We start from the raw sequence: 12245 nt of genomic DNA, 5'->3' as shown, positions 1-12245 counted from the left end.
GCATAAGGACCATGGTTTGGGATTGTCTTTTCCCATTTCTCCATTCAAGATCTATGTGATATTATAATTTCATCACATTTACTTTTGATTTTTAGTTTGTAGTTTTGTCTATTTATGTTGTGTTGGTTACTGTATATGTTTTCTTGGCTCTACCTGCTTCACTATGCATCAGTTCACATAGATCTTTCCATGCTTTTCTTTATTCCTCATACATCATTTCTTACATCATAGTAATGGTCCATTACACCCTTGTGCCACAATTTGTTTAGCCCTTCCCCAATCAAAGGTCATCTACTTTGTTTCTAATTTTTTGCTATCACAAAATGTGCTGTTATAAATATTTTGGAGTATATGGAGACTTTTTTCTTGAATCAATGATTTCCTGGGGCTCTGAGTTCAATTACAAGTGTCTAGTTCAAAAGGTATGACCATTAAATAGTAATTTTATTTCTATAATTCCAAATGATTTTCCAGAAGAGTTGTACCATTTCACAGCTTCTTCAATAATGCATTAGTGTGCCTATATAATTCTGTGTATCCGTTCCAACATTAACCATTGCCATTTCTTTGTCATTTTTGCCAAGTTTCATGGTCTGAAGTAAAACAGGGTTGTTTTGTTTTGCTTTTCTCTCATTATTAGTGATTTGGACCATCCTTTCCTGTGGTTGTGAATACTTTCCAATTCTTTTGAATATTTTATTGTATTCTAATTCTTTAATATTTATCATCCACATTTTAACTCCATTAACCACAAGAGAATACCACATTCCTTGAACTGCAAGAGTTACCAGAATGTATAATACCTTTAATTTTTTGTTGCCAGTCTGTTGTCTTACTTGTCCTACTATTACAGTTTATTTATTCTCTTGGTGTAAGAGATTTTGCAACATTGTTTATTGGATTTGGGCCCTTTTAGAAAAATTGTTTAAAATTTTACCATGTTACCTGAAGAAAACTTTAATTGAAAGGAATGTATGAAATACAACTGCACACATGTGTCTCTTTGTATTTCTCTGTGTGTATATTTCCATCCTTCCTGGTATAAGAGACTAATTCTCATTTTTTTCCTGATTGACATTCCTACCTATACCCCCATTATTAATTTCACAGGTGATTTAATTAACCATTGATTTTTTTCATTTATGGGAGGAAAATTGCCCAAAATGTTTTATAGAAGACTTTTTTTAAAAACATCTGTTTGCTAGGTTTTTAACAATGGATTTTCTTATTTTGAACTGTTTTCCACTATTTTATCATGCCAGAGAAAGGAGAGATGAAGAAGAATTTTTTGGTTTTTTTGTCTAAGATCATTTTTGTTTTTGAATATTTTTCAAAGATAGTTATTAACCTGTAATATGGTTCAACATTGTCTTTGGATTTGAAATAAATTGTAAATAATACTGTGAAAGTACCTGCAATTGTATCATGCTAATATTTGTAGTAATGATGTAATTAGCCAAGTTTTAAAGGAACAGACTGGGTTATTAAGTAAGAAACTTTCTTCCTTCTGTTTTCATTATGAGAGATCTATTCATTTATTTTTCCAGTTCTGTCAGAAACTAACAAAACAGTATGTTTTATGGTATTTTCTGACAATGAAACAGAAAGTATAGGATTTAAAATTTTGTGTTATTATGTTTTAGAAAATATCAGAATTCATTTCTGATTTTAAGCTTAGCATAGGTTGCTTTTACTTTTCATTTATATGCCAAAAGTCCTATAGAATAATTTCTTTAAAGTTAGACAAAAATACATGTTAAATTGCTTTCCTCATATTTGGGATGAAAATGTGTGGCCACATGATATTTGCAGTAGGAAAGTTTTGTACATACTGAGGTAAATAAATAATGTCAATTCAGCATGTTTATTTTTCTCTTTAAGACTGATTTTCTGGCTTTCCATCAAGAACATGAATTGAGAATATTGAAGCTGGAAGATCTTCTTGGAAAACTGTCTGAAAAGTCCAAGGTATCTAGTTTTTATTTTCTAGCTTTCATGTAAGTTCAATGAGTATTTTTCATTTTTCAGAATGACACTCAATAATGAATTGCATTTACAAAAAATTTTTTAAGTTCCTTGGTGTTATAGCTAACAGAGACAGAGTAAGATTTACGTAACTTCCTCTAACCTAGGAATTCTGCTCCTAAGGAGACAGTTAAAATTAAATAAATTCCTTATAACATTGATAATTATTAAAAAGAACTTTTAAGTTTTTTCATTGTTGCATTTTCTGACATCCTTATATATATATATGCTTGTCAAAGACCCCTGAGGGTAATTGATATTATTGGTTTTCATACTTAGTAATTTTTCCTATTCTTGTTTCTGTGCTGTCAATCAACAAGTATATTTTCTGAGTACTTATTATATGCCTAGCCCTGTGCTAGATGCTGTGAAATACAAAAAGATGTTTAAAACTGGTTAACATGGTTCTGGTGTCAGAACTCATGAGTAAAACCTTTAGTACTCTGTAGTTAGTGTTTTCATTATAATACCAAAGGTTGTCATCTATATGTGTGAGGTGTTGATCCAAACATAATCTCTCCCACACTGTCTTCCAATTTTCCCAGCGGTTTTTGTCAAATAGTGGATTTTTATCCCCAAAGCTGGGTTCTTTGCGTTTGTCATAGACTGCCTTGCTGAGATCACTTACCCCAAGTCTATTCCACTGATCCTCCTTTCTGTCTCTTAGCCAGTACCAAATTGTTTTGATGACCACTGCTTTATAATATAGTTTAAGATCTAGTACTGCAAGGCCACCAACCTTTGTATTTTTTTTCATGATTTCCCTGGATATCCTTGATCTTTTGTTCTTCCAAATGAACTTTATTATGGTTTTTTCTAATTCAGTAAAAAAGTTTTTTGGAATTTCAATGGGTATGGCACTAAATAGATAGATAAGTTTGGGTAGGATGGTCATTTTTATTATGTTAGCTCGTCCCACCCATGAGCAATTAATGTTTTTCCAATTGTTTAGATCTAGTTTTAATTGTGTGGAGAGTGTTTGTTCATATAGTTCCTGTGTTTGTCTCGGCAGATAGATTCCTAAGTATTTTATATTGTCTTAAGGTGATTTTGAATGGAATTTCTCTTTCTAATTCCTGCTGCTGAGATGTATTGGATATATATAGAAATGCTGATGGCTTATGTGAGTTTATTTTGTATCCTGCAACTTTGCTAAAGTTGTTGATTATTTCCACTAGCTTTTTAGTTGATTCTCTAGAATTCTTTAAGTAGACCATGTCATCCACAAAGAATGATAGCTTGGTCTCCTCATTGCCAATTTTAATACCCTCAATTTCTTTTTCTTCTCTAATTGCTACTGCTAGGGTTTCTAGTACAAAATTGAATAATAAAGGTGATAAGGGGCATCCTTGTTTCACTCCTGATCTTATTGGGAATGCAAATATCCCCATTGCCGATGATATTGGCTGATGATTTTAGATAGATACTGTTCATTATTTTTAGGAAAGATCCTTTTATTCCTTATACTTTCTAGTGTTTTCAGAGAGTAGGTATAGTTTAATAGCTTTTGGGGCATAGTTCCAATTTGCTTACTAGATTGACTAGACTAATTCACAATTCCATTAGTATCTATTTTCCTCATTCCATCCAGGATTTATCATTTCTTGTCATCTTTTTCAATTTGACTGGAATAAGATGTTACCATAGAATTTTCTTAATTTGTATTCCTCTGATTACTAGTGACTTTGAGCATTTTTCATCTGGCTAATGATAGCTTGGAATTCTTCCTCCAATTCATATCCTTCAACCTTTTATCAATTTGGAGAATGAAATTTATTCTTGTAAATTTGACTCAGTTTCCTATATATTTTAGAAAGGAGACTTTTCTCAAAGAAACTTGCTGCAAAAATCTTCCCCCTCCCAATTTCTTGTTTCTAAATTTAGCTGTATCAGTTTTGTTTATACAAAAACTTAATTTTGTGAGATCAAATTTATCCATTTTACTTACTGTGAATCTTTTCTGTTTTGTTTGATTATGACTTCCTCCGTTAGTGACAGATTTGAAAGATATTTTCTTCCATGCTCCACTAATTTGCTTAAGTATCACTATTCCTGTCTAAATCATGTAGCTGTTTTGAGCTTATCTTGGCAGGTGATATACGATATGAGTTGTTAGTCTAGACTAAGTTTTTGCCAGACTACTTCCCAGTTTTCCCAACAATTTTTGTCAAATAGTGAGTTCTTGCCCCAACAGCTAAGATCTTTGGGTTTATCAAGTTTTAGATTATTGTGCTCATTCACTTTTTTATATTATGTATGTACCTGAATTGTTTTGATGAATATAGCTTTGTAGTATTATTTGAGATCCAGTACTGCTCGTCCTCCCTTCCCATCATTTTTCATTAGTTCATTTTATAATTTCAACCCTTTGTTTCTCCAGATATATTTCGTTATAAATTTCTCTAACTCTAGAAAGTATTTGTTTGGCAGTTATATTAACATCGCACTGAACAAGTTAATTAATTTAGGTATCATTGCCATTTTTTATAGTATTGACTTGATCTACCTCTGAGCATTTATTATTTCCCCAGTTTTTTTATCTTTGGGTAAGGAGTGTTTTTGTAATTGTGTACACATAATTCCTATGTGTGTCTTGGCTGATAGACTCCCAAGTTTTTTATGTTTAAATTTTATTTATTTTAAAAAAATTCTTCTGTTTTAGAATCAATACTAAGTATTGGTTCCAAGACAGAGGAGCAGTAAGAACTAGGTAATTCAAGTTAAGAGACTTATCATAGGTCACACAGTTAGGATGTATTTCAGGTCAAATTTGAACTCACATCCTCCTGACTTCAGACCTGGCTCTCTATCCAGTGTCCTACCTAGCTGTTCCATCTATAGTTATTTTAAGAATTTCTCTTTCTGCTATTTTTTCTTGTTTTTGTAATTTACAAAGTGCTAAGGATTTGTATAGGCTTATTTTTATGTCCTGCAACTTTGTTGAAGTTTTAAAATGTTTGCATTAGTTTTTAAGTTGGTTCTTTGAAATTCTCTTAACCATCAGATCATCTACATAGAGTAATAATTTTTTTCCTTATATTACCTATACTTATTCCTTCAAAAATTTGTCTTATGGCTATAGTTACCATTTCTATTAAAATTTTCTATTTTTGATTTTCTATTGAATAGTAATGGTGACAATTTGGTTCCTTGCTTTTACCCTTGATTTTAATAGAATGGATTCTAACTTTATCTTCATTAAGGTAATGTTTGCTTTTCTTTAGGTAGATATCATTTATAATTTTAAGGAAATTTCCATTTATTCCTGTGCTTTCTCATTTTTTAAAACAGGAATGAGTATTGTTTTTGTCTTTTTTTTTCAGAAGCTTTTTCTGCTTCTATTGAAATAATAATATAATTTTTGTTGCTTTTGTTATTGATACATTTAATTTTCTTTGCAGCTTTCCTAATATTGAAACAGCCTTGAAGTCCTGGCATAAATTGAGTTTGATTATATTGTATAATCTTTGTGATATATTGATATAATCTTGCTAGTATTTTATTTTAAAATTTCGTAACAGTATTCATTAGAGAAATTGGCCTATAACACTTTTTCTGTCCTAACTCTCCCTATTTTAGATATCAATACTGTATTTGTGTCATAGAAAGAATTTAATAGAATTCCTTTTTTCGTTTTTTTGTTTTGTTTTTTCCTACCTTTATGTAGTATTAAAGCGAATTGTTCTTTAAATGTTTGGTAGTATTTGATTGTAATTGCACTCATCCCAAGGAACTCATTTATGGCTTATCCAGTTCATTTTTCTAAGATTAAATTATTTTAAGTATTTTATTTCTTATCCTGCTAATTTGGGCAATTTATATTTTTGTAAATATTCTTTCATTTCATTAAGATTATCAGTTTCATTGGCATTTGTTTAGACAAAGTAGCTCCTAATAATTATTTTTATTTCATCTTTATTAATTATCAATTCATCTTTTTCATTTTTGATACTGGTAATTTCATTTAAAAAAATCAAATTAGGCAATGTTATCAGTTTTATCCCCCCCACTTCCCAAAAAAGTGTTAATTAGTTCAATTTTTTTTTTTACTTTTAATTTTATTATTCCTTTCTTTCGTTGCCGGGATTTGTATTTTGCTGTTTAATATAGAGTTTTAAATTTGCTGGTTTTATGGTTTTTCTTTAGTTGTATGCCTAATTTCTTGATCTGTTCTTTTTCTCTTTTCTTAATATGTGTGTTCAGAGATATAAAATTTCCCCTACTTTTGGGCTCTATATCCTACAAATTTTGGTGTGTTGAGAAAAAATTAAAATTAATGTACAATTAAGGGAAGTACCTACCTTCAATAAAAACAGGGACTTGGTGTTTATACATACACCCTTCAACTCCCAAGATTTAAATAGATTCAAAGAAGATATCCCTTCTTTTGAGGAAGAATTGAACCTAATCATAAAAAAATTGGAGCACATATTCAAAACTTTTGACCCCACTTGGATGGATGTTGAAAATCTATTAGAAATGTTTCTGACAAACAGAGAGAAAAATATAATCGTCTCTTATGCTAAGGTAGGGGAGTAAATCATTGGCCAACAGAAAATCCACATTGGAACCCCAATGTTGAGCCAGATTACACAAAACTAAACCAGGCCAGAGAAGCATTATTGACAGCCATGAGAGCTTGCTCCAATTGGCCTGATTCATGGTCAAAATTCAAAAGGACCAAACAAGAAATTGATGAAACTTTCTCCCAGTTTATGGACAGACTTATCGATGTGGGAAATATATACATGGACTCTGATTTGTCCAGAGAACGGGATATTAGACAAATATGTAGATAATTCATTAAGAATTGTTGTACAGTAGTAAAAATCTGCTTTCAAACTAGCTGCCCAAATCGGGACTCTCTGGATCTCAAGGAATTGAGGAGGGTAGCAGTCTTCGTTTTTAAGGGCCATTCACAAAAACATAAGGAAAATAGTAAATCAGTGGAGGACTTAAAGAAAAGAAAAAAATGAAATGTTAAAAGAAAAACTTAAAAATCAGGGAGAGACCATAGCCTCTTTGCAAGAATCTATGAATAAATCATTAACATGTCTTTATTGTGGAAAAAGAGGCAATCTAATGATGGTCTATAGGAAGTGGCTACAAGAAAAAAGAAATAATAACTATAGGAATCATGACGACAAAGCAGAATAATGACAGTGCTCAAAATGAGACAAATGATAATACACAACAAACTGCCCAACAACAATATATAAAAAGCTCGTCCACACTATACCCATGGTGAAAATCCCTATCAACGTGGGGGTTCCCAGAAAAATGCCCAAGCATCTTTATGAAGGTGTGATGGGGGAGGGGGGGGGAGTAAGGGCCTTGGAATCAAAAAGTGAAACTTTTGATTTTTCCAGACCCTGATATTTTAATGCCAATTATCCCTATATATATCCCCCCCCACACACACACACACACATAGTAAGGAACCTCATGTATTTTAGACACTAGAGCATCTATATCCATCCTGGTGAGCAAAGCAGATGCAAACTATAACTCTTTTGGCTCTCTAAATATAGTAGGTATATTAGGAACATCTCAGAAGGTCCCAAAACTTTCTCGTCACATGGGATGTGTGGGACCCCTAACTGTAGAACATTTTTTTCTTTTAATGCCTGGATTCCCCCACAAATTTGCTGGGAAGAGATCTACTATGTAAAATAAAAAAACACATGCCCATGGCTAATCTACCTGTTCAAAAACTCTGCTTACCACCATAGTTGCAACCCCACCCAATATATCTCTATCTGCGTCACTACATAATGACAGGAAGTCAGTGGACTCCTGGGAAATGCAGTTTTTAGGGTAGCAGATATCCAACTTCACAGTTGTGCCATTGTTGTTATTGATAATGGGAAATGAGAGGTATAGCAATAAATTTCACATTGTCTATTTTATATAATTACTACTTTTAAACCACTGGGTTAAGTAGTTTTCTAGATAATTAAAATAATTTATTAATTCCTTGTCTGTCTTTCCAACATCTAAAAGAAATGCCAACTAATATTTTAAATAAATTTCTTGAGAGCAGTGAGCAATTCATTTTTGCCTTGGTATCTTTAGTGCTTAGCACAATGCCTATCACATAGGTGCCTAATAACTTCTTGTTAACATATTGATGTGTTTTTCAAAAGGTATTATAATTACAGTGGACTTTTTCTTACCAATGTAGTTAAATCCATTAACACCATTTTGCTGGCTATGTTTTATTAGATTTTAGTTGTGTAATGTATATAATACCCTAAAACCATACCCCATAATATGATCATTTTTAATTAAAGAAGAAACTTTTTCTTAATGACATGGCATAAAGATTGGTCAGATCCTTAGATCTCAGGAATCAAGGAATTGGGAGAATCTTTTGTTCCATCTTCCTTTTATCCTCATAATCCAACCTTTTCAGTTAATATTGTATATTTCTTCATCATAATTAAAAGAGAAAAATTTCACTGTGCTCTAAAATATCTAGCTATATGGTAGACATGTTCAGTTAAGACCTAAATTATTGACTGGCAAATAATGTTGACACTTTGGCTAAAGATAAAGGTATAGTTATTTTCTCCTATCTTTTGATTTATCCTAGTGGCTATTATTTAATATTTTAAGTTTGTGATAATAAACTCAAATCAGATTATTTTCATCTTTTTTAAAAGTGATTTTACCAGAACTTATGCCTGTCCTGGCATATGTATCTCCCCAAAATTAGCTAATAAATACTTAAAAACTTGAAAGATAAATGTGTAATCTTTATATTTGATTATTATTTTTATATTTTTCAGATTATCCAGGAGGAATTAGATCAGACAAAGTCAAGAACCTTTAGGTATGACTACTTTTAGCATTTTTTGATATTTTGACTCTTCGGTGCTCTTTTCGTATTTGAGATAAACTAATGATTACAGAAAGATGCTTATTATTTGTGTCAGACTTGATGTTTGTTGAGGTCATGACAAAGTTTATGGGATCGGAACATACCTGAATCCCACAATGAATGATGCCCAACAAGGCACTGAATTTGGGGACTATTTTTTGCTTTGATGCAGCATATGCTTTGATGATGCATATGACTTCTGTTGGTGGAATGTCTTCAAGTTTTTTTGGATCACTGTGAAGAAAAAGAATTAATCACAAGAGCATTAGAGAATTACAAAGTAAAGATCTTGATTCACTCCATGTCTAACTTTGTAAATCTATTAGACCTTTTCTCATAGGATGAAGAAACTTTCTCCACAATCTTTCTCAAAACAGAATAGGTATAAGCAGAGGAAAAAAGAAGAAAGGGAGGGGGAAAAAAGCGGCAAAAGGAAATTAAGAGAGATAAGGAGAGAAGGTGATAGAGAAAAAGGGAGAGAAAGAGAGAAGAGAGAAGGGAGGGGAGAGACATGTGCATGAGCATACCTTACATGTTAGGTTAGTGTTTTAATTATATTTGGAGGGGGTAAGAGGATTTTTTGGTATTAGAACAAGGGTTCCAAAGGTACAATGGGATCTCTTGGGGTATTACATGAACTAGTTGCATGGTCCTGGGAAGAGTTTGGCTTTGTCATAGAACAGATTGCTGGTATTTAGTTGAGAAAGGTCAGGACATTGAGGAAGGTAGTCATTTTCCAGGTTCTTGGATCTTCAGAGTGTAGATTGAATTAAGAATTCCCAAAATATAGCTGTATCCTTCACCCTGTAAGTGCTCAAAAATACTAAACCCAAATAAGTTTTTATTGTCCCTTCTGTTTCCTTAATTAGCATTAATAATTAAGATGTCTTTTTCAAAAGTATTATTTCATATATTGTAGTTTTTGTGGGTAAGAGCACTGTTCAATTTTTATAATTGAGATCTTTTTTTATAGCTTGTATCACATCTTCATAGTCTCTGTATAATGGCTTAATTTATTTTTAGTATTCAGTGTCTTATTGAAATAATCTTAACTTAAGGTTATTTAATTTTTGTGTTTTTTTTCTACATTGGATTTACTAGTGGAATTGATGAACAACAACATCTTCTATCCAAAGTTAAGCATCTAGAAATGGAACTGGGTCATTTAAAATCAGAACTATTAACTTGGCAAGGCTTGAAGACTAGCTGTGCGAAAGTAGAGACAATGCATGAAAAAGTAAGCCTTTGGTTTTTAAATATATTTTATTATTTTAGAGTAAAAAGCATATATAAACTTTTTTAAATTTCATGAGATAAAATTCTTTGTTAAATATTATTACATACATATTTTTCAATATCATATCATAATCATTTTAGTGGTAGAAAAATTATCTATTCCAACACTGTTATTTTGAAAGATAAGGAAACTGAGGCCCAGAAATCTGAAGTGATATCCTATAAGGTTTTGCACCTGGAAAGTGGCAGCGCTGGACCTTAAACTCAGTTTTTACAACTTCAAATCCAGTTCTTTTCTCACTGTATCAGGCTATATTTTATCATTGCAAACTTTCTGATCTGTCAACTTCAAGTATTATAGGCTAGGATATATGTCTTATGAAATGTTAACAAAATAGAATTTCCTGTAGCATTTATTTATTTAGGCCCTTACCTTCCGTCTTTTTGGTTCCAAGGCAGAAGAGTGGTAAGGGCTAGGCAATGGGGGTCAAGTGACTTGCCCAAGATCACACAGCTAGGGAGTGACTGAGGCCAGATTTGAACCTAGGACCTCCCGTCTCTAGGTCTGGTTCTCAATCCACTGAGCCACCCAGCTGCCCCCCTAAGAGACAACTTTTAGAAATACTGAGATAGATGTTCTGTTTGAAAATGATCAGCATCAAATTTTGGGCTATGTCATTCTAAAGATTAAAATTGATTCCAAAGTGATGCCAGCTAACCATCTAGTAGAATATGTTAGCCAATAAAGTTTAGATTTCATTAGCCATCATAAGTTTATTACAAATAGGTTTTGTGGTGAAAATTTGAGGCTTTGTGGAAACAGTGAATCATCATTGGATTATTTATTTAAATTCAAAATACTATTTATTGCTATATTCAATATTCTAGTGATATGAAGATTATTAAGACGTAAATCCTTCCTTCAAGAATCCTATAATAAAAACTGGTGTTGAGGGTAGGGAGATCACATAGACATGTTCAGAATACTGATAAAAGGGAAAATAGGATAGATTCAAAGTCCAGGCAAAGTGTTCTGAGAAATCTCAAGAGACAGAGATAACTTTTTACTGGGGGTAGGAATGGGAAGTTAATCAATCAGTATTTATTAATCCCTTGTGTATGCCAGACACTGTGTGCTAAGTAGTGGAGATAAAAAGAAAAGCAAAAGTCAGTCCCTGATCAAGGAACTCTCAGGCTAGGGAAGGTAGCACCTGAAATGGGGCTTCAGAGAAGGGAAGACTTCAACAGACAGAGGCGGAGAAGATTGATGATAAAAGTTTTGTTTTTTTTTTTAAGTAGAGATAATAGAAAACAAGATTATTAGGGGACCAAGAACTTTTAGGCTGGAATAAAAATTACATGAAGGAAACTATATATAAAATGAGTTAAAGCTAGGAAGGTAAAAGGTAGCCAGATTTTCAAGGGCTCTGAAAGCTGGATTAAGAGTTTATATTTAAACACCAACAGTTTTTTGAAGGAAAGAATACTCAGATGAGAGTAGCATATTAGTAACATTTAGGGGCAATATTCAGGGAAGAATAAAAGAAGTTAGACTGGAGACCAGAACTTAAGAGGAAGTTATAATAGAGTAGTAAGAAGAGAGAGGGCCTCAACTGTGATGGGCATAGTTGGAGTATAAAGGACACAGAGATAAAAGTAAAGCATTAGCAATGATATTAGAAGAAATAATGTCAAAATTATAAACATGAAGAAAGGAAAAAAAGATTATAAGGATACTAAAAAAAATCATTAGAATTTTTTGTTAAAATGAAAAGACATTAGATTTTGTTTTTCTTATAATCCATTTTGCATTTATTTTTTGTTCTCGTTTGGAATGTTACCAATTTTATAAGAAATTATTTGTTTTAGAAAGGGTGGAGATGGATATGAGAGATTTTGAATATAGAATTTGACAAGACTTGGGAAACAATTAAATATGGGGAGTGAGGGGTAGAAAAGAATCTTTTGTTTGAGGTTTTGATCCTGATACAATAGGCAGATTGTGATGTATTCAAAAGAATTGAACATTTTTACGGAAAGCCTTAGATTTGAACATGTTGAGTTTTAAGATAGACGGGATATCTAGAGTGAAGTTGGAAAT

General features: G+C 32.0%; 1 protein-coding gene across 36 annotated transcripts in view; it reads left to right on the top strand.

Moving 5' to 3' along the window:
• Positions 1 to 12245, top strand: part of SUN1 (Sad1 and UNC84 domain containing 1) — a 73554-nt gene that overhangs the window by 47350 nt on the left and 13959 nt on the right. For all 36 annotated transcript variants that reach the window (XM_007498302.3, XM_056804332.1, XM_056804326.1 and 33 more), the window contains 3 exons: positions 1882 to 1968; positions 8817 to 8860; positions 10010 to 10145. In XM_007498302.3, coding sequence (XP_007498364.2) covers positions 1882 to 1968; positions 8817 to 8860; positions 10010 to 10145 — 267 coding nt within the window. The remainder of the gene's footprint in view (positions 1 to 1881; positions 1969 to 8816; positions 8861 to 10009; positions 10146 to 12245) is intronic.

Source organism: Monodelphis domestica, chromosome 7 (assembly GCF_027887165.1).
Source record: "Monodelphis domestica isolate mMonDom1 chromosome 7, mMonDom1.pri, whole genome shotgun sequence".
NCBI lineage: Eukaryota > Metazoa > Chordata > Mammalia > Didelphimorphia > Didelphidae > Monodelphis > Monodelphis domestica.
The sequence above is the reverse complement of the archived record's forward strand: the minus strand, read 5'-3'. Positions and strand labels throughout refer to the sequence as shown.